The following is a 22,403-nucleotide window of genomic DNA, read 5'->3' as shown; positions in this document are numbered from 1 at the left end:
AAGGTATGGGGAGGGGTGGGGTATGCATGTAGCTCTGTGTGACCAGAGAACAGAGGAAGAGTGGCAGCAAATGAGGCCGGGACCAGCTTGTGAAGGTCCTCTCACAGCATTTCACCCTCTAGAGCTTGGCCTTTATCCGTTAGGCAAGGGGAACCACTGAAGGGAGCTGCCCATTCTTCTCCAGCAATAGTGCAGAAGCAGGCAAGAACCTGAGGGAAGGATCCTTCTCAGAGGAACCTGCAGGGCTCTCTGGGTGCCCCTCCCCAAGTACAACCAGGCTATGGCAGCCTGTCCACCCCCCCCCACACACACACACACCTCAGGAGCTCTCCAACACCCTCCCCCACTCCTCTGACGCAGCATCCCCTTTCACCAACCCAACATTCTGGACCGTGAAGATGGAGGTCTTTCTACTGCGTCAGCAGTCAGCATGCAGGACCATCCCCTGAAACTCCGCCTACCTCTCTCCTGCCACTTCCCCAGCTGGCTCTGCCTCCCCGCCTCCCCGACTGAGGGAGAGGCAGGGCAAGTCAGGACCAGAGAGGCAGAGTGAGCTGCGGAGCAGTGCTTCTTCCTTCTGCGCTCGCGGACAGACGCTGAGCAATGCGTACAGCTCCATCAGACACTCGTGCACCCGGATCTGTAGGCTCGTACTTCCTTCCTCTCAGACTCCTCGGCAAACGGCCGTGCATCTTTCTTTGATGAGAAACGGAATCCCTCAGTTCCCTTTCTTTCCACCTCAAACCTCCCCTCCGCCCTTTGATCCCCTAACCTATCATGACTGAGGCCGGAACCTCTCCATTACTCCCTCTCTAGGCTGAATCCACATCTCCCCCTCTTCTGCTCCTTCCTCCCAGCCCCCACGGACATCAAAGCTTCTGCTACCTTAGAAGACGTCCTCTGGCCCGCATCCCCCAGCTACCATTTCATGCTCTTCCTCTGCTTCACTGCCAAAGGGCTCACCTCCCATTCTCTCCGACGTCCACCGCTATGAGATTTCCACTTATGTGCCTGATGTGCTCTCTTGTCCATCGAGCTACTTTGGCTATTTCCTTGAGAGGCGGTACGTGCAGGGTGAGGTTAAAGCACAAGCTGGAGAACCGGACTGCCTGGGTTCAGAATCCCTGCTGCAGACTCTCACTCGCCATGCACATGTCCTAAGGCAGGACGCTCACCCTCAGTGCCTCCGCTCCCTCATCTATAAGATGAGAATAATAAAAGTACTTCCTCAAGAGTGGCTGTGAAGGTAACATGAGACCGGCAATCAGTCAGTGTCAGCTGGGATCGCTTTCCTTGGCCAACCTGAGACTCTCCTCTTCTGGCATTTGGGGCAAAGGGCTCTCTGGGTCCTTCCTTCACTAAATGTCCTATATCTCAGCTCCACTCACTGCCCCGGGGCCGATTCTGGTCAAACCACACATCCAGGGAGCAGCAGAGGTGGAATCTGAACCCAGGCAGTCTGACTCCAAGGTCATGTTCTTAACCACTCTGTACTACCTCACCAAGCTTGGTCCCTTCCAACCACATCCTTCTGAGTTCCTGATACTCCAGCATGCCGTGCCCTTTCCATGCTGTCCCCTCAAGCTGAAGGTCCATACTCCAGTCTCTGGCCATCAGAACTAATTTTTCAAGGCCCAGATGATTCTCCTTCCTCTGTGACAGCATTCCCACCCCTACCTGTGCAAGAGAACTTCTGCTGAGACCCACAACACATGATCAAGCCTTCATTTAGTTTCTGTTTCGTGTTGCCACGGGGATAGCCACGGGGATAGCCACGGGGAGGACACTGGCGGTCTCTCCTTCCTGGACCTCCTCACTGTGTGGCTGTGGGGGGAAGCTGAGTATCTGATTGGTGGGAATGAGAGAGGGAACTGAGCTGAGGGGCCCAGCCCCGGCCTTCCCTCTGTTTCCAGGGCCGCCTCGCCAGAGGGAAGAGGCCTGTCCCGTGAGGAAGACTGCAGCCAGCTGGGTCCCAGACAGAGGTGGGTCTGTGGACTCAGCAAAGGGGTCCACTGGGAATCCTACTAGCCACACTCTCTAAACACCTTTATTAGCCCTGGAGCTGATATCTTGGTCTCCACTTGTCTGACTCGTGGTCTTATTTTTCAGTTGATGCCAAACTCAGAGGGCATTTATGTGGTACACTTACCACACACACACCCCCGCCCTGCCTACCTGGGTCACCCTCAGTGAAGGATGACTGGTCAGAGTTGGTCTGTGTGGCCCACCAGCAACGGATACTACATCTCTGGGGGGATGAGTAGCGATCACTAACAAGGATGCCCCAGAGCAGCCTGGGGTGACCCCGCCACCATCCACATGGTGCTGTCTGGGAGCCTGGCTCCCCAGCCACCTGCAGATGACCCTGTAATTCACTTTCCCAGGTAGGGTCACGCCAGGAAGGCAGGCATTGGTTGTAGCCCCTGGATGACACCTGCCAAAGCAAATGAGTCCACTGGTGTCTGGTTTATAGCCCAGCCTTGTCAGTCTGGTCAGCGTGAGTCAGACCCCAGGCCACAAACAGCCTCCGATGAATGGATGATGAGGGTGTCTGACCCAGCAGGCTGGCCTCCCACGCCATCCTCACCTCTATCCTCTCCCCTATCCACACCCACCTGTCCCCCGTGGCAGACAGAACCCTGCCCCACTGACAGGAGCCTCTGACGGTGTGTTTCGTCAGCCCCAGAACACACCCTTCAAAGACAGCTACCCTCACTGTCTGTCACAGCAGAGAACAGGCACGCACGTGAGCACAAATTTAGCCCCAGGGAGGAAGAAATGGCCATCAAGTCGTTTTACCACCTCGACCTGATGGTAGACAGATTCAGAGAAATGCTTCCAATGCAACCTCAGCTTGAATACTTCCCAAGCTTCATCTCAAAAAACGCCTCCTAAAAAAACAGAACCAGCGAGGGGTTACTGTTGAAGCTGGGTGATGGATAAGGAGATTCATTAAACTATTCCTTCTACTTTTTTGTATGTTTGAATTTTTTTTAATAACAAAAGTTTTGTTTTGTTTTTTTTTAAATCCACCACTTAGGGATCTGGGCTTTTCCAGAGGGCAATACCAGATTCTACCTTCCCTTGCTGAGGACCACCAGAACTGAGGTTTGAACCTAAGTTCCTGACGACTCAGACGGTGCTCTTTCTGCGGTGCCATTCAGACTCCCTGAAGGTCCTAACATCTGACCAAACTCTCATCCCACCACCGTCCAGACCCTCACCATCTCTCACCTGGATTTCCAAAGCTGCCTCTCCTAGACTTCCTACTTCTAGCTGACTCTTCTTCAACCCTTCTTTCCCAGAGAAGGCAGGGTATGTTTCATAAAGCTCATGACATTACTCCTCTGCTCTCAAAGCCTCTGTGGTTTCTCACTGTCTCGGGAACAAAGCTGTATTCTGTAACTCAGCCATCCAAGTCCTCCAAAAAGATTCACTTCCCAGTGGTATTCACCGTGCTCTCGGTCAAGCCACTTGCTATTCTCTAAATACAGAAAACTTTTCCTGTTTTCTCTTTTGGGGATGCTTTTGTCCACCTATATTTTCAAACCTCACCCATTCTAAGAACTTATCCAAATGCACCAACCCAAGGAAGCCCTTCCTGACACTGCTACCCCCAGGGCCCAAAGGTGGTGGATGCCTCCACTCTGCTCCTGCCACGCTTGCACTCACGTTCATCATCTCCTTTCCAGCTCTGTTTATATGATTCCTCAATACGTCTGTCTCCCCTTCCAAATTAAGATGCTTGAGAGCAAGGAGGATGTGCTATTCACTTGTCCATCCTCAGAGAACAGCAACCATTATCCACTTTCTTACTTTCTCCATACCTGAGGCCCCCTCTCTTTGTGGTCTTATACTCAGAGGTGAAGGCAGCTCTGCCATAAGGGGAACCTGACCGTGCTTGGGCCTGGCATGAGCTAACTGATGAATGCAATTATATTCCCAAAGCATCAATGGGAGAAGATGTAACTTCCCCTAATGGATGATAAAACCAGGCATTTCTCCTCATTCTATTATTTTAGAACGCTAAGCAACAAGGAAAAAAAAAAAACGGATCTGAATTGGCAAGTTTTCTCTATCATCTAGAGTGTTCAGGGGCCTCGTGCGTAACTTTAGCCTGCAGCCAGCTACCTCCTACGAGCCTCCCAAGCTGCCTGGGAAGGAGCGCAGGCTCCTGGTAAGTACTAATTGAATTAATCAACATTTATTCTGTATTTTGAACCTTCATTTCAACAAGTGTTAAACAGTTTAATTTTGAATCAATGCAATAGCTTTCCTTCTGCACTAAAAAAAAAAAAAAAAAAAAAAAAGTTTAAATTATTAGGAGACCAAAGAATTTCCTAAAAGATGGGCTGTGTGCATGGGCAACAGTCTGGCTCCTGCCTCTGTCAGAGGAGAAGGGGGCTCCCTCTGCAGGCCTGGCTGGAGGGTATTAGTGGAAGATTAGCAGCTCTGTCTTCACTGAGGGGCTGAGGGCCACATGGAAGCCAGGTGAAGACACCAGGCAGGACCCCCTGCTGCCAGAGAGCGCAGACTACAGGGAATAGGGCTTTCTGGGCTGAGCCTTTGGACAAAGCCAATCAAACTTCCTCCACTGGCTGGGCTGAGTCTACCTGCCTCTCCTGGTTCCCTTGGCAGGACCAGCCGTGAATGCCTCTCCATGCCTCATCATGACACCGAGTCTTGTTCACTGAGGCTTTTGGAAACATCCTGTTATGGGCTGAATTGTATCGCCCTCTCCCAAATTCAGATGTTGAAGTCCTAACCCCCAGTACCTCAGAATGTGAATGTACTTAGAAATAAGATCTTTAAAGACGTAATTAAGTTAAAAATGACACCATTAGGGTGAGCCCTAATCCAATACGACTGGTATCCTTATAAAGACACAGGTACAGAGGGAAGACCTCGTGAAGACACAGGGAGGAGATGACCGTCCACAGTCAAAGAGGGGGGCCTCCGAAGAAACCAACCTTGCCGACTCCTTGATCTTGGACTTCTAGCCTCCAGAATCGTGAGACAATAAATTTCTCTTGCTTAATCCACCTAGTCTGTGGTATTTTTGTTATGGCAGCCGTAGCAAACTGACACGTGCCCCCATCTGATCTCGGATACATGCCGGACAAAGCTACGGGAAGAAGGCAGCCTCCTCTCCGGAGACGTGGGTCTCTGTTCTCATCCACTGGTGTTCCTCTTCCCTCTCAGTCTAAGGGAGATGGCTTTGCATCTCCAGACCTTATACAACATCCAGGTTCCTGACAGTCCTTTATCTATCTTCTTTGTAAGTCAGCTCCGAGTCAGGTCATGCCTGGGGACCATGACCATTTAGTGAGACCAGATGTTGGTATGTTGTAAGGAGGAAACCTGAAGACCCCGCAGCCTGACCAGCTGTCACGCTGCATTCAAGGAGCCACGAGCCCTGGGCCCAGCCCTCTTCCCTTCAAGGCAATTCAACACTCCAGCATATGATGGGGGGAGGGAGGGGCAAAGCCAGTCCCCTAACCTCAGCTCACCAGTCACAAGACACTTGCCACTCAGATCACTTCCCTCCACTAAGAGTACTTAGGCCAGAGAGTGGCCCAGGGACTTTCCTAAGAAAAGTGATCCAGGAATCCCCCATCTGCACACATACTCACAGACCACAGACAAGACGGCTGGGGACTGCACTGCAAGAGGTCTCCCCTCCCTGGGGATCCATGAGGTCTGGCTCCCGGAAGTCTGTCAGTCTGACCCCAGGGGAGTGGGAGCAACTGCGACAGCTCCTAGAGGCCTCTCTCCCATCGTTCTCACCTCATCTTTTCCACAAAGCAGGGCCTTTATTTTCCCATGGGAGATACCTGAACAGTTCCTTAGTCTCAAAGTGAAAGGTGTAGAAGCCTGTGTGACGCAAAAGGACCACAGGAGGGGAAGGCAGTACCTACACCAGAGGCCCACAGCCCAGCCCAATCTGGACCCCTGAGTCTTTGCAGCTCCTTCCTCATTCCCCTGAAGAAGGAGACAAGCAAAGATACAACAGAGAGAGTCCAGGCTTGGGAGTCAAGACCGACTTAGGTTTAAATCCTGACTCTACTGCTTAGAGCTGTGTTAGTTTCTGACCTTGGGTAATATAGATTAACCTCTCAGGTTACTGTGTAATGAAGACATTACCACCTGCCTCACACAGGACTGGTCAGAGGGTTAGGGGGGCAGAGTCAACCACCCAGCTCAGTGCCTGGCCCTTCTCAGAGACCGTGTCCCCACTGCACTATTCCAGAAGATGGACCTCCTATCAGGGCCTAAATGTTGGGATCAGGAAAAAAAATATGCAACACTGGCTCCCTTTGAGAAATGGCCAGATCTCTTGAGGCCAGCCTGCAATTAGGGGAACCCTAGGGTACCGCGCAGCGCACTTACTCCGTGCTTCCTGCGTCTCTCTAGCAGGGCCTTGCAGAATGGTAAGGGAATTGACATGCGCGCTCTTACAGCCCCTGGGTGCCTCGTTCAGTCATTCTGCCAGTCCCACCAGGCACCCAGCTTAGGGGCGGTGTGAGCAGGCAGAGTTTATGATGTTCACGGGCCATCTGAAGGCAGAGAAGTCACAGCTGCGGAGATGGATTTGGGGGCCCCAAACATAGAGGCTAAAGCTGAAGCTGGGCTCCAGGGCTTGGGAGGATGAAGGGCCAAATTCTGACCACATCTGTGGAGCAGGAGGGCCCAGGCCCTAGGCACTGGTGTCGGGAGAACCCTTAGTAACTCAGAGGTGGCCTTGAGAGAGGACGGCCGAGTGCTACTGGTGTCCCAGAGAGGCCCCCAATTGCGCCCAGTGGGCGTCTCACTCTCAGACACCTAGAACCAAATAGGCGAGCACCCCCAAGTCACTCAGGAATGGGCTCCACACGGGTGCGTGACGCTGATGCAACAAGACACGTCTCTCACGCACCCTGCAGGATCCCTCTCACAACTGCCATCCCTCACTCGATTGTCACCAGGTTTATTTAAAATTCTCTTTCAGGAGTGCCCTGGTGGCCTAGTGGTTAGGATTCCGGGCTCTCACTGATGTGGCGCGGGTTCAATCCCTGGTCGGGGAACTGAGATCCTGCAAGCTGCATGGTGGGGTGAAAAAGATAAAAAATAAAATTTTCTGTCAAATGTAAGTAATCATGACATGTGAAGACTGGATTTGTGACCCTGGAGTAGCCCTTGACGTTTTCAAAGGCAGGACATGGGGGTACAGCTCTGTCCCCCAAGCGCCCTGTAACACGAGATCCCAAGACACTGCAGCCCAGATACGCCCTCCTCAGCACCCCGGCCTCCCTAGGTGGTCTTCTCGGGGCTTCCTCCCTAGGCTGAGGGAGACCTTCCCATCAGGAAGCCTGAAAGACCCTAGGTCCACCCTGAGGACAAAAGCCAGGTGTGGCTGGAAGAGCTGGGTCTGGGTTCTGAGCTCCAGGAGGCAGGCCGAGCTGGACAGAAGGAGTGGCCCTGTGCAGACCTGGTCAGCAATGAGGACAGGCTGGCTCCACAGGACACAGGATAAGAAAGTACCCCAGCTTTGGCAGGCAGCCACCAGCAGTGCCCACCTGCTCAGACCCTGAACATGACACCGTGGAAACAATGCTCTCCCTTCACGCAGGCTCTCAGCACCCACTCCACGCCCCTGCACGGACAGGCTCCCAGCAAACACTTCCAGAAAGGTCGGCCCCTCCTCTCCACCCCAACAGCTCCACCTGGGTTATGGCCCAGGTTTCTCTCTCATCCTCACTCCCACCCTCCCAACCCCCCATCTTGCTTAACATCCCTCGATGGCTGACACCCTGGGGGCCCCAACAGGTGGGAGGTAAGGAACTTGTTACTAATGATAAAGCAGCTAAAGTCAGGAATCTTTAGGGACTTCCCTGGTGGCGCAGTGGATAAGAATCTGCCTGCCAATGCAGGGGACACGGGTTCGAGCCTTGGTCCAGGAAGATCCCACATGCTGCGGAGCAACTAAGCCCGTGCGCCACAGCTACTGAGTCCGCACTTAGAGAAGATTCTGCTGTCTTGCCCCATTCTAATATACTTTGAGTGGGAGAGAAAATAGAGGAATCCGGCCAGGAACTCAGCAATTGCCTATAGCGCTCAGGAAACGTCAGTTTCTGTGACACCATGAACAACTGTGCAACTTCCTACTATTTTTTAGAGATTTACTTTATAAATACGTGTGTGTGCACGCGTGTATATATCACGTTGGGGCCGGGTGTGCATCACGGCAACCTGGCCACGTCCACCAAGCGCTTCTCACAGGCTAATGTCATCTGACCATCTTCCTGCCTCAACATGAAGAGCTGATCTTCGTGGCAAACTTAAGACCGAATCATCTGGACCGTCAAGGTGGCGGCAAGATAGAGTGGAAGGAACATGGGTTTGGGGATCAGATAGATGGGGCATCGATTTGATTTCAACCACTCGCCAGCTAGGGAACCTTGGGAAAGTCACTTATCCGGAGTCAGTTTCCTCCTCCGCTAAAGCCCTGAAAGGCTCCTGTGAGATGTAAGTGAGCACCGACGAGTCTGTGCTCAGTGCCTGACGCATGGTGCACGCTTAATAAGTGATGATTGCCAGTCCCTGGTTCCCTGTCTAGCCTCCCTTCCTCCTCCAGCTCTAGCCAAACCAAACCACTGGCTGTTTGCCACCCGTGCCCCTTAACTTACCGCCCCATGCCTTTCTTTGTACATTGCTGTTCCCTCTGCTAGAAATGCCCTCTTCACCCCCATAGAACGGGGTGTCTCTGGTCCATCTTTCCTTCAAGACACATCTCAAATGCCCCCTCCTCGGCAAGCCAGGTGCCCCAACCTCTCCTTTCTCTGAACGTTCACTGTGTTTTCTCTGCAGTTATTACTGCCTATTTTGAATGAGGGGTACATTCCTTACATTCCATCCAGGCAGGGGACATGTCTTATTCATCTTGTGTTCCCACCATAACGGTTCTTGGCATGGAGGATGGTAAAAAAAAAAAAAAATTTAAAAAATGATGGCGACTGATATAATAAATGAGGCCACAAGTCTATTGACTCCAGAATACTTAGGAATTATGCCCCACCTCTGCTGCTAAAAGAATTTCCTAGATCCAGTGGGCCAATTCTCATTTAGGGGCTTCCCTGGCCTCCCTCCTACCAGCCTTGGCGGGCTCTCCTCCCTGCCACCCCAGCCAGGATTGTGTGCCCGTCAGGCATCCACGTTGCTTAACCGCAGCACTCTCCATCCTCCCAGCACTCACCCCACCCAAAACCTCAGCTTACTTGAATAAGGCCCTGCTGCCCACAGCCCTTCCCTGTACCCTCTCGGGTCTGGAACCTCGTTCTGTGACCCAGGCTGCAGACAGTCGGTCAGAATTCCCAGTGTCGTGCCCACCGCCCTCCTGGATCGCTCCCTCCTACACCCGCTATTACCTCTTGGATGCCGTGAGCTCATTGTCTCAGACCGCATGGCCCTGGTCCTGCAGGTACCAGGACTCTGTGTTCTCCAGATCTTCAAGGGGAGGGCCCATGTGTCCATAAGAGCCTTCATGCCCCAGTCAGGTGGTCAGGCCAAGGTAGGCATCAGCAGAGAATACACACAGTACAATCGCTTTGGGATCGTGACCTCAAAGTTTCAGCCCACAAAGGCACTTCCTCAGAGTCTTTCCTCTCTCCCAACACCTGTGCTGGGTGGGACTCTGGCCTAGGACCTGGGATAGAGAAGCTTCTGCACAGCTTCATGGCCACCCTCCCCCCAGCTTTCCACTTTCATTCCCCCCTACATTTGCTGCAAGTCACCTCTCTGCTGAGAAGCCACCAATCATCCCCCCAAATCCTACAGTACTTTTAGTGAGACCTACACCCTTTTGGCAAAGTCTGCTTCCTCAGTTATTTCACAAATTCCTCTCTAGTCAGTACTGTCTGGACAATACCCTCTTCAGGTAGACTCCAATAACACGCTCTAAAACAGCCACCTGGCCCTAGAGGGAAGCTTGAGTTATTTGGAATTTCTTACATCATGCCAAACTGAAACCGGCCTCTTCTTTAATCCTCTGTACCGTTACCACCAAGGCCCCTCAATCCTGCCCTATGAGCAAAGGCACAACATGGCAGCTCCCCTTGCCCACCTAAAAATCACAGTTCCAACCCTGTGTCTTCCTGTCTGCGCCAGGACCTCCCGGAGCTTACAGGGCAGGGACTCCGGCTTTGATGCAGTTACGGGCCCTCCTCCACCTGCTCCCCAAGTGTGGTGCCCAGGGTACCACCTCCAGGTGCGGCCAGTCTTGGCCACTGCAGGGAAAAGTGGGAGGACCCCTCTCCCTGGCAAGGTCTAAAGTCAGGACTTCTGTTAATGCAGCCAGGCTAAGCCATGTTCTGTGGGCTTTTCCACGTGGCCGGGTAGAAAACTCATGAATTGATTTTTGGAGCCTAAGGGCAGGACTTTGACCTTACCCCAGCATGGCCCACGGAGCTGGTTTGGGCTCTGGGCTCTCCGTTTGTTGTCCTTGTCCGGTACATTGGGTGACCGGCCATCTGGAATCAGCCTGTTCCCTCACCCTGCCGGGGCCTGCTGCCTCTTGGACTGACTGCTCACCTCCACCATGGGGGTCACATCTGGAGGCCCAGACAATACTACTTCCCCCCCCTGAAATTTCAGAATAAGCCCTCTGGTTGGTGTAAATCACTCCTCTTGACAAACTACATTTGCCAGGCTTTCTGAGAAGAGGATGATAATAACACCACTTACTGCTGACGACACCCAAGCACTGGAGCCAACGTTTTATACGCATCATCATCTCATTTAACCTTTATAACAAGCAGGTGAGATGGGCCTAGTACTGCTCCCATGCGACGGGCAAGGAACTCCAAGCTCAGAGAAGGAGAGACTTGCTCAAAGGAGAAACAGCAAGTCTGAGGAGAACCAGGATTTAAATGAAAGAGTGAGCTGGCAGGGCCCTCAGAGATGAGGGCGTCCCAGTCCCCACGGTAGGGGGCACCCACCGCCTGCCACGCTGGAGTCAGGGGGCGAGCGAGGAGTCAGTGCCCTGTTCTCCAGCAGGACAACACCCCCGCCAGGGGCTCTGTGCAGCTCCAGTGAGCCGCGCAGCAAAAACCTAGCCGGACACGCAGGGCAGGGCGGTGGTGCTTGTTGTTACCGGGACAGCAGCGCTGCATCGAAGAACCAGATGTCTTGGCTGCTTGCAGGAAGAGCTTATGTAATAAAACTTTCTCATGACAAGCAGTCGAGGGCAGGTGTCAGAGCCAAGAACTATTCCTTTGCTTTAGTAAAATGTAGAATTAGAAGAATCCTCCTTTCTCACACAAATTCCAGTTCTAACTTCTCCCCTCACCCTACTCTAATCCCCTCTCCCCCATCGCCTTCCCCTGCCCACCCCCCCCATTGCTTACTGAATTTAGAGTTTGATGCCACACATCCCAGTACGCCCGAGGCAGTCCTGTCTCCCAGGGTCCCATCGAGCTCAGCCTCTGCCTTCTCCTCTCACTCTCAGAAGTGGCCCAGTTAGGACAATAAATTAAAGCGAATACTCTGGAACCTTAAAAAAAAAAAATCACTTTCCTTCTCTGGTACCTGTCTGCCTCCCAAAAATGGGAATAACACTACCTGCCTCATGAGACAAGCCCTTTGTAAAACCCACCAAAGCCAGAAGTTCCTCTCCATCTTTCCTCTGGAGGCAGCTTTCTGGGGCCAGTCAACATACACCTTTGTTTCATCCATAAAGCAGTCCAGGGTCAAGCCAGCCGTACACGTGAAAGCCTCTCTGATTCAGGGGAACAGAGCCTTGTATTGTGGGAAGGAAACAGTCACCCCTAAAAAGAGGAGTTGTTATGTGTGCGTGCAAGGAACAAAAGTAACCCGTATTTGGTCTTCCTAACCAGAACTGTGGCTCTGCCCATGTCTGTTCCCTTAGTCTCTACAGCAGATCTCTTGGCCTCTACACAACTCTCTCTCTCACACACACACACACACATGCACAAACACACATATTGTCAACCCAAGGAGCTCCTTCTGGTGGGCTCTCTGGGCCTTTTGGCCAGAGGAAGGTTGGAAAAGTTTGCTACGAAGACCTCTTGGGACACCCCAGTGCAGTCACGGGAGTGGCCCTCTCGGTCAGAGTGGTCCGTGCCCAGTCGAGAGGCCCAGCCACATCTGAGCGGGCCGTTCCAACCACGCACACAAGTCACTGTGGGTTTATCTCTTTACCTGGGACTCAGGGCAGGGGTCTGACTATGCCCACCAAACACGCCCAGCAACCAGCAGGCGTTGGCTGTCCCTGAGCAGGCAGGGCAACCCTGGGATTTGGGTCACCTCCTTCCCTATGCTTGCCCTCATTCCAGGAAGAAACAGATGTACCCAGAGCGCAGCTCCTGGGAACACCACAGCACCTGTAGGCAGGGGAGCGACCGTGATAGGATCAGTTCCCCACAGCCTCTCCCTGGAGGTTTGTTAGTAGGCCCACCACCCACTTACTTCTGCATAAGTCGTTCCTGACACACGTACAACTCAAATGTCCTGTCTGCAACCTACGGCTATCCGTGATATTTTACCATGGGTCAGCAGGCTCTTGCACACTTTGGTCTCAGTAAAGCGCACATGTGCGTGCACGCACACACACACACACACTCACACTCAAAACAAGATGAGGTAGAAACTTGCCAGACCCAGCTACGTAACTCAAAAAGAGCCAAGAGGCTTGGCGATTCCCTGGCGGTCCAGTGGTTAGGACTCCACGCTTCCACTGCAGGGGGCATGGGTTTGATCCCTGGTTGGGGAACTAAGATCCCGCAAACCGTGGCGCGGTGAGGCCAAAAAAAAAAAAAAAGAACCAAGAGGCTTAACAAGTTTGCCTGAAAGTTGAATCTCAGCATTTCTTGTGTCTGTTTTTATTTGGCAATTACCATATGCCAGGCAATAACCTAAAGGTTGCACAGGCATTAACCGAGCTCCGCCTCGGCAGTCCCTGTGCCGCGGCAAAGGCAGGACTCATCCCGGGAGGCCGAGGAGCGCGGCCAGGCAGAGAGGTATGGAAGCGAAAGGTAAGGAGGGGCGGAAGCCCAGCCGCAGGGCCACTGAGGCTCTTGGCAGCAGTGCAGACTCTAGACAAGCTCCTCCCTCCTTATCAGACAGCTGTGGCCCTCACTCAACCATCTAAATCCCTGACACTGGCCCTACACACAGGCCCAGGCTTGGAAAAAGTTCTCACGGCTGATTGCCTTCCCCGGATAGGCATACCCCACTGCCCCTACTCCAGCGCTACACTGGCAACTTCTCAGAGCTGGCTGGAGGCATCCCTAAAGTTGGTTGACGATAGGGAGTGGGGTGGTGGGAGTTTGGGTCCCTGGAACACATCTTCCCATGGAACTGATAGATTGGTGTTTGCATTCCCAGAAGAACAATGTACTCACAGTAAGTGCTAACAAGTATAAGAGTGTAGATACCAGGAGAGCACTCCCTACTTCCCGCCAGCCCACATCCCGGTAGATCACAGGACAGAAAGAAGGTCTCATGAGCCTTCACACCCGCCAGTGGCTTTGGCTGCCGCACACACTTCCTCCTGAGTCTTTGACCCACAAGACTCCAGCCTTAGCTGTACTGCAGAATGAACTCACCCCAAACCTGGTCTCATTCTCGTTTTTCATTGCCTAATGGAGTCTCCATCTGCACCTTCCGGCAGCTCTCGTCTGGCCAGACCCACTGTGCTACAAAGGGCAGAATTCAAGGCCAGAAGGCCTGAGTTCTGCCACCAGCAGCTGGGTGACCCTGGGTAGCTTCCTTTGCGCCTCACCATCCTCATGGGTAAAAACATAAGGGGCATGCAAGAAACTCCCCAAGGCTTCCTCCTGATTTCAAAAGGAATCAACCACCCTCATCTCCCTTCCCCTTTCCAAGAAGCTCCTCCGTGCTCTCATGCTGCTAACAATTGCCTCATTCTTCTCCCAGCAAACTAGCACAAAATGTCAGTGTCCAATTTGACTCTTTACTCTCTCCCTCAAATCTAATCAGTCACCAAATCCTGCAGGATTTCTTGGCAAGCTCACTCACCTCCTCAACACCCCTATTGCCATTGCCTTGATTTAGGTCCTAATCTACCTCGGTGGGTTATTCCAACAGCTCATTCTCATAAGAAGTTCCTTCCTGTCCCTCCAACCTGCCCTTCTCAGCCTTGAATCCTCCTGAAAGCACAGGCTTCACCTTGTCTCTTCCATACTCAAAGACCTTCAAGGTCATCAGTATTACATTTTAATTCTTTAACTTCAACTTTCAAGACCTTCCAGGATCTCTCCCCAGCCTGAGACTCCAGCATCGTTTCTCCCAGTTCCCCTCCCCACCCCACCCTATGACTCTAGCCCTGTGGACCACCCATCGGGCTTGTCCTAGTCTTTCAGGTTCTGCTCTGGCTCCTTCCCTCATCTCCAACACAAAACAACCTGCCCTTTCTACCCTTTTACTGAAGCCAACACTGCAGAACAGACTCAAGGGCTCAAGGCCCTTGCCTGCCACAAACTCTTCCTCAACATCTGCTGAGTGTAGGGCCGGAACACAAGGGCTGATGCAGCTCCAGGGCAGCTCAGAGTTTGGAGGGGGTGTGGACAGAGACATGCAAATGAAGTGTGTTGAGAACCGTAGAAGACATCTGTACTGGATGCTATACTAGTACAATTTAGAGAGAAGAGTAAAAATAACTTGGGGGTGGGGGAGGAGAGGTGTTTCAAGACTTTGATCTGCATTTTGAAGGATTAGTAAGAGTTCATTCATCTGGCAGAGCAGAGACAAAAGGGCTTCCCAGGAAGAGGAAATAGCGTATGCAAAGGCAGAGAGGCACAAAGGATAGAAATTGTTAAGCTACTCAGTTTGGGGAACAGTGGAGATGCAGCTGGTAAGTCAAATTATTGCCAGCTTCTGCAGAGGAGCCTTGAATGCCAAACGAGGATATTATACCTTATCCCTTTGAGAGGCGATCCTATCCCACCTTGCCCATACCTTCCATCCACGGCTGAGTTACAGAGGCCAAGATTATTACACAACATGGAACAAGATGATTAAACGCATCGTGCACACGGGAAGATCCCACGTGCCGCGGAGCGGCTGGGCCCGTGAGCCATGGCCGCTGAGCCTGCGCGTCCGGAGCCTGTGCTCCGCAACGGGAGAAGCCACAACAGTGAGAGGCCCGTGTACCGCAAAAAAAAAAAAAAAAAAGTTTGGCCTTCCCTGGTGGCGCAGTGGTTGAGAATCTGCCTGCTAATGCAGGGGACAAGGGTTCGAGCCCTGGTCTGGGAGGATCCCACATGCCGCAGAGCAACTAGGCCCGTGAGCCACAACTACTGAGCCCGTGCGTCTGGAGCCTGTGCTCCGCAACAAGTGAGGCCACGATAGTGAGAGGCCCGCGCACCGCGATGAAGAGTGGCCCCCGCTTGCCACAACAAGAGATAGCCCTCACACAGAAACGAAGACCCAACCCAGCAAAAATAAATTAATAAAACTCTTACCCCCAACATCTTAAAAAAAAAAAAAAAAAGCATTGTGCACAGTGAAAGCTGGGTTCTCAGTGTGCATAAATGTGTATGTGACAGAGATAGGAAATGAAAGTAAGAATTACCAAGGAGCACCAAAGTAAGGATTATCTAGAAGCACTAAATAGAAACCATAAATTTCCCAAAGACAAAGCTGAGAGTTGACAGCCCCCTGGGAACTCACAAGGCCTTAAGGAAATCTGGTCTAAAGGTAAACAGGTGCTCTAAGACGGCATCTCCTAGAAGATTATTTACTGAGTGTGAGAGAGATAAGAATGGCCCTCATGAAAATCCCCTTGACCTGGCTTTCAGAGTCTACAAAGGATACAGCCCACCTTTCTGAGACCAGCTGTGGATTCTGCAAAAACTGAGACACACATGTGTCAGTAAGTGTTGAAACCAAAGAATGATGCCATGAAAACATCAAGTGGAACTGCTCTGAGGAAGGAGGAAGCAGGAAAAAGTGACTCAGGAAAACACAAGGCTGCCAAGAGTTTCAGCCTAGTTGTGCCCACACCAAGTGATGACAGTGTCACATCTTCCCCCTGCCCTCCCCCGACTGTCACCTCTTGAATGAGGGTGCACAGTCCGGGATCTTAATAAATGTTTAAATGCCTCAACAGTTCATAATAGCTCTCCCTTCTCATGTTTTGCAAAAGGGGATCCACCAGAAGCTTTTAAGCAAGAGTGTCATGAACAAATCTGTATATCAGGAAGGAAACGTTTTTGACGGCCAAGTAAAAAGCAACTTCCAAATATTATCACAAATGTGATAGTCTAAAGGCCATGCCATTCCTTGTCCAAAGCTCAATTCTTGTTCCTCCCTCCCCACCTCTCGGCCTGGCCCCCTAGTCCATAGATTCTATCTCTCTAGTCTCTCCTACCTGTCCCCTCTCTGAGGTCCAACACAGGTCCTCCTCACTTCTATCTTCATTGATCTTCCACATCCTAACTGGCCTCTCCACCTCCAGGGTCTTTTCCCACTGGTCACTGCTTCCCACAGCCCGGCCAGAGTCCACCCCAGCAGTTCCCACCTGGCCTTCAACAGAATCACGGAGGAACTGAGTGAAAACAGGCCAGACCTACTTAATCTGAGTAATTTAAAAGCTCCCCAGGCAATTCTGAGGCACAGCCAGGTTTGCAAACTACTGTTCCCATCCTAGCTATCGATAGTGAAGGGGCTGCAACCACTGAGGACTTGTAAGAAATGTAGAATGTCAGGTCCCACCATTGACCTAGGAATAACAATTTGCATTTGAAAAAGATCCCCAGGTGACTCTTAAGCTTGTTAAAGGTTGAAAAGCACTGCTACAAAGTGTTGCTTGACCATTTCTTTCACAAATATTTACTGGATTTTCTCTGGGCTGGAGGTTGGGAGGTTGGGAGGTTGGGAGGTTGAGAGGGTCAAGGGCCAAGGTCCCCGACTTTAAACGCACAGAACCATCAGCCAATCTCCTGCTTAAAACCCATTATTGGTTCTCATGCTTTCAAAGCCCAAACTTCTCCACCTGGCCTTCATGGCCCGCTGGGAATAGGCTTCTTCCTTGTCACCAGCTTTATTGTTTATCATCCGCCATAGGAGCCAAGCTGGGCCACTTGCCACTTCTCATGGCTACAGAGTGCTTGCCTGCCTACGTAGCTCTCGCAGCCCAGGTCACGCTCTGCCCACCTCTGCCTGGAGAAACCCACAAGAAATTCTTCGAGGTCCATCACACACGTCACCCCTTTCGTGAAATTATTCCAGATTTTCCGCACTCAGATGAAAGACAAATTCCCACAACTCTTTGCTCTTACCTCCTTCATAGCATTCATCTCATTCTACTTAGTCTTAAAGTCAGGGCAACCGCCATAGCTACCCCAGTAAAGAGACTATGATGCTGGGGACTCCCCTGGTGGCGCAGTGGTTAAGAATCTGCCTGCCAATGCAGGGGACATGGGTTCGAACCCTGGTCCAGGAAGACCCCACATGCCACGGAGCAACTAAGACCGCGTGCCACAACTACTGAGCCCACATGCCATAACTACTGAAGCCTGAGAACCTAGAGCCCATGCTCTGCAACAAGAGAAGCCACCGCAGTGAGAAGCCCGCGTGCTGCAAAGAAGAGTAGACCCTGCTCACCGCAACTAGAGAAAGCCAGCATGCAGCAACGAAGACCCAATGCAGCCAAAAATTAATTAATTTTTTTTAAAAAAGGAGACTATCATGTCCAGTTTGTCTCCACAGTAGCAATAAGCTAATAACCGGCACATCACCGAATCTCGAAGTAATAATAACAATAATGTATTAAATAAAATTATGGATGAATGCAGTAAGTGAAAAGTTCATCAGTCTCCCTGCTCTCCCACTTCAAAGTCGTTTATATATGAATTTAAGCAGATTACAAACAGGCTGCCTCTCAAGCCCCAAGGAGACATAATCTCTAAATCAAATATTTTGTGTTTTTCATATGACACAAATAATAATCAAAGACAATATGCTGAAGATGAATCTTGTGTACAGCCAGCTACCTTTGTTGGGCATTCAACTTCACAGAATGCAACATAAAATTTGTATTATAATCGATTAAGGAACTGGGAGAGGAAGGAGAGAGACAGGAAGTAAACCAAAATATGGAAAGAGAGACGGATCTATACCAAATATCCAGCTGCTCTAAAAGTAAAAATATAATACTCTGGATCTGTTTTGTAAGCGGATTAAATGCTGGCCAGAACGCCCGCTTTGATCTTAAGCAAGCTCCGGAAGTTCTGGTCTTTAAATATATAATCTTATTTTCAACTGAGGAACAACTGCAGATCTGGAGTCAGGATGTCATGAGGGAGAGAAGCCCACTTTCAAACAGAACTATCCCATCTTGCCGTCTACTGGGACGCAGTGGCTTGAGATTTGGAAAAGCATTGTTGCATTTTTGCAATTACAGTATATAGCTGGTTTCAGCTAAGGAGTTGCAGCTGAACACACGCTCTGCGGAACACCCATTTGCTCGGGCAAATAGACCGTGAGCTTCCCTACCACCTTGGGCTCTCTCTCCAGACTGGGCCGCTGCTCCAGTTGACTTAGGACAGCTCTGACATACTACATAGAACTGAGGTGACCTGCCACCCTGCGCATCTCCAGGGCCATCCGGGCACCTGTAGGGGCGCGGACTGTCCGTAGACCCCGGACAGGGCTTGGGTGGAGATTCGGAGCAAATCCATAGGAGTTATACCCTCCTCCCAGTCTTCTGGCCAGAGAAGGGGAGGAGGGTCCCCGCCCTCGCGCCTGGGACACACTCCAGTGCTCTCAGTTCCTCAGGCAATGCCCCTACGCGGGCTCGCAGTCCCGACCGCGCAGAGGGCCTGGGGGCGTGGGGAGAACCCACTGACCTGGGTGCGGGGATCCTCTCCGGGCAGCTCAGGTGTGCGGGCGTTTCCCGTGTCCCTCCCACCTCCGAACTTGAGAGCCGAGAACCGAGCTCTAGGCCACCGACCCACCGACCAACTAACCGACCAACCAGCGGACCGACCGGCAGCGGCCGGGTCTGGAGCCCACGTGACGGGGGCGGGGACCCGCGGGAGGCTCGTTCCGCAGCGCCAGCTTCCCCACCGCCCCACCTTCCCCCGGGACCGCCCCTCTGCCACGCCCCCTCCCTCTTGGCTCCTTGGCTGCCCGCAGGGACCCGTCCGCCGAGGGTTCTGGCTCCGCAAGGACCGGCCTCATCCACCCGGCGCCTTCGAACCTGCTTAGCCCCCGCCCATCCAGCCCCGGCTCCGGCGCCGCCCCCTAGGCCGAGTTTACCGTTCCCCCCCCCAAGCCCCGCCTCTCTCAGGAGGCCACGTCCCTCCCAGGAGCCCCGCTCCGCTCTTGGTCACCTCCCCCTCCAGCACCCTTCCGGCCCCGGGGAGTCGCCCGGCGGTTCTCAGCTCCCTGTCCCCGGGCTTGTCCAGCCCTTCAGCACCGCTCCTTGGCCGTAGGGAATGAACGAGAAAAGCAGAAAGGGAACTTGTGTCGAGAATTGCGAAGAGACAGAAGCCATAGAAACAACGTTTTAGAGGTGCTCCCAGCGCAGCAACCTTTTGGGTGTGCGGACTTCTGGACCCCTGGGATCGCGTTCAAATTGAGGTTGGCCTGACAGCAGCCTCATTTCTTGTCTCTGAGCGCCCCCAGTTCGGAAGACTGAGTTACCCTAGGGTCTGGCCGCACTTGAACCCCGCAACCTGGGATGGAGGTCCCTCTAGTGGTTGGCGCCAGTCACTGACACCCATTCTTGTGAACAGCTGGGGACAAGCAGCGCTGCCCTGTGCCCAGCGCTTAGACGAGGTTCCACAGGCGCAAGAAAAGCTTTGGCGATGTCTGACCACAGGAATGGATTGTAGAATCGGGGCAGCACGGGACCCTGGGGACCTAGTCCAGTGCCTGCCCCCAGTGTAGGGCCTGAATCCCCTTTGGTTGTACTGCTAGGTTGTTGCCCTACCTGGATCTCCAAGAATTGGTTGCTCAGTTCGGCTGATGAAAATCCCTGTGGGCCTCAGATGGCATCACACCAGGGACTCTGGCATAGTCCCCAGCTCAGGCAGGAGTCACTACTGCTCTAACCTCAATTTTTATCCACACTTCTACAGGCTGGAGTATTGACAAACTCCTCAAGACACATATTTTTTCACACTATCCTGGTGGTCCGAAATTACCAGTGTGCCCAGAAGACTTGTACATGTGAACAAAACTTAAGCCACCCTGGCAAATATGAGACTCTGGTCACTGCAGGAACCTGGCCAGATGCAGGCCAAGGGCAAAGCCAGCAGACGAAGGCTGGGGCCCACAAGAGTTGTATTACAACAGGACACTCTTTAGTTCTCTTTCACTTCCTTAAAATAGCAGCCCAGAGGCTTTTGTAGAGAAGGCTGCCACAGTTCACACGAGTTCATGGGTGTTTCCAAATCCCACATGTTATTGCCCTCGTGGACCCACAGTCCCCAGAAAATGCTAGTCTGTTCTTTAGAACTATACAATTACTTTTTAAAACTCACTTTTAAAAAATGGCGTAAGTCACAGACATTGAAAACAAACTTATGGTTACTGAAAGGGGAAGGGGGGTGAGGGATAAAGTAGGAGTTTGGGATTAGCAGATACACACAACTCTATATAAAACAGATAAACAACAAGGATCTACTGTATAGCACGGGGAACCATATTCAATATCTTGTAATAACATATAATAAAAAAAAACTGAAAAAGAATATATATATGCATATATAAATGCATCACTTTGCTGTACACCTGCAACTAATACAACATTGTAAATCAACTATGCCTCAGTTTTTAAAAAATGGTGCAAGTCACTGGCTTTCCAGCTTATTCATACTTCGGAACCACTTTAGGGAAGGGGGCTTAAAAGTTATAGTCCTGTCTGGTCCCACCTCCAGGGGCTCTGACTGAATGGTCTGGGGGTATGGCCTGGCATCAGGATTTTTAAAAGCTCCTCAGGTGATTCCTAGGTGCAGTCAAGTTTAAGAACCACTGGTCTAGGTCTTAGGAACTTCAATCCTCACTAAAATCCAAGAAGAGAGCCAGAGCTGAAAAGTTCATCTGAAAGAAGCCCAAGAAGTATTTGAGGGCCTGCATGTCCAGCCCTGGCTCCCAGAAAACAAAGTGGCCCGTTAACAGGGGCTTCCTGGAGAAAATGTCTTGACCTGAAGAAGTGATTCTAGCTGCAGGAATTTAAGGCACCAGAGTGGGTTGGTTGTTAGTGGCAGGTGTGCCCTGCAGAACTGTCAAAGCAAAGCATATCACAGATGAAAGGCAGATAGCAAGCACATTACAGGCAGCCTCTGTGTGCCTCCAGAGGAACTGTGTGTGCATTACTTACACATAATTCCACTCCAAGATAATTCCCCTGCTACCCTCCTCTGTGAGGCAGCCCGCATTCCTTTTCCCTGTGAAATAGGTAATGTTATTTTACCCATGGGGCAGCTAATGTCCCCAAACCCATGGAGTGGGTAATATCACCATGTTTAATTATTCATACCTGCCTCATTCCACAACAGATTTGGGCTCTCTGTAAAACTCTGTTAGAACTGTGGGTAATTGCACTGTGTCCATGGAGTGAGTAATTCCATTCTGCCAAAGCTTTACTCAAATGCTATGGGGGAAAAAAACCAAAAAACCTCTCTTCACTGCCTATGGTCTCAGCCTGGGCTTGGCAGAGGAGGGGAAACAGCTGCAAACACACAGAGCAAACCCTCTCATGTGACCAGCCTGGAAAGATAGAGGCCTCAGCACATGACACAGACTGGTACCACAGCCTGCACTTGTGACCCAAACCAGGCTGCAGTGGACAAACGCGTGGGAAAGAGCTTGAAGAAGCCCCTCTGGATGGGCACAGCTGCCCTCTGTCCCCTGTGCCACAAGGCACTCTTGCTGTGGCAGGGAGTCCCTTGCCTGCTATCTGGCTTCCATCCAGATGCCAGAATATTTACCGAGGGCCTCAGTGCGTTGGGGATTGTTCACAGTAAACCCAGGCACAGGCAGCGCCCCCAGGAACTTTTATGCGGAGGGCATGTAGGCAAATAGAGCCTGATGAGGGTTAGTTGCTTAGTGTCAGTTTTATTGTATTTCAAGCAAGATGAGAAAAGCAAGGGAAGGAAAGGCAAGATAAGAACAGAGGTGGGGTCCTCACCCTTAGGCTGGTTTTCTAGAGGAAGTAGCTTTTGAAAGGCCTATAGGAGGCTCTCGTGTGGACATGCAACTAGCTAAAGGGACAAACCGTTATTTTTAGGCTGAGATGATTAACGTATTGCTTAGAGAAGGTTGGGGGAACCAACATATATATTTGATGCTTCCTTGGACAATGGAAAGATTATGGGGTTTGCAGTATTTTCTAGCTCTTCCATTTTGTAGCTTTGGTACTTTGAATGGCTCACCTG

The 22,403-nt window shown here is 51.6% G+C and overlaps 1 protein-coding gene across 6 annotated transcripts in view; it reads right to left on the bottom strand.

Moving 5' to 3' along the window:
* Window positions 1–19,021, bottom strand: part of PPFIBP2 (PPFIA binding protein 2) — a 159,223-nt gene extending 140,202 nt beyond the window's left edge. For 2 of the 6 annotated variants that reach the window (XM_032639341.1, XM_032639342.1), the window contains exon 1: window positions 18,867–19,021. Coding sequence is in view for 4 of the 6 variants with exons in the window: in XM_032639339.1 (XP_032495230.1) it covers window positions 462–619 (158 nt within the window). In the remaining 2 variants the exon portion in view is untranslated. Of the gene's footprint in view, window positions 1–461; window positions 697–963; window positions 1,153–18,866 lie in introns of those variants that run through there. The other 4 variants (XM_032639339.1, XM_032639338.1, XM_032639337.1 and 1 more) reach the window with 4 other exon arrangements.
* Window positions 19,022–22,403: the final 3,382 nt, after the last annotated feature.

The sequence above is a fragment of the Phocoena sinus genome, chromosome 8 (genome assembly GCF_008692025.1).
Source record: "Phocoena sinus isolate mPhoSin1 chromosome 8, mPhoSin1.pri, whole genome shotgun sequence".
Classification (NCBI taxonomy): Eukaryota; Metazoa; Chordata; class Mammalia; order Artiodactyla; family Phocoenidae; genus Phocoena; species Phocoena sinus.
The sequence above is the reverse complement of the archived record's forward strand: the minus strand, read 5'-3'. Positions and strand labels throughout refer to the sequence as shown.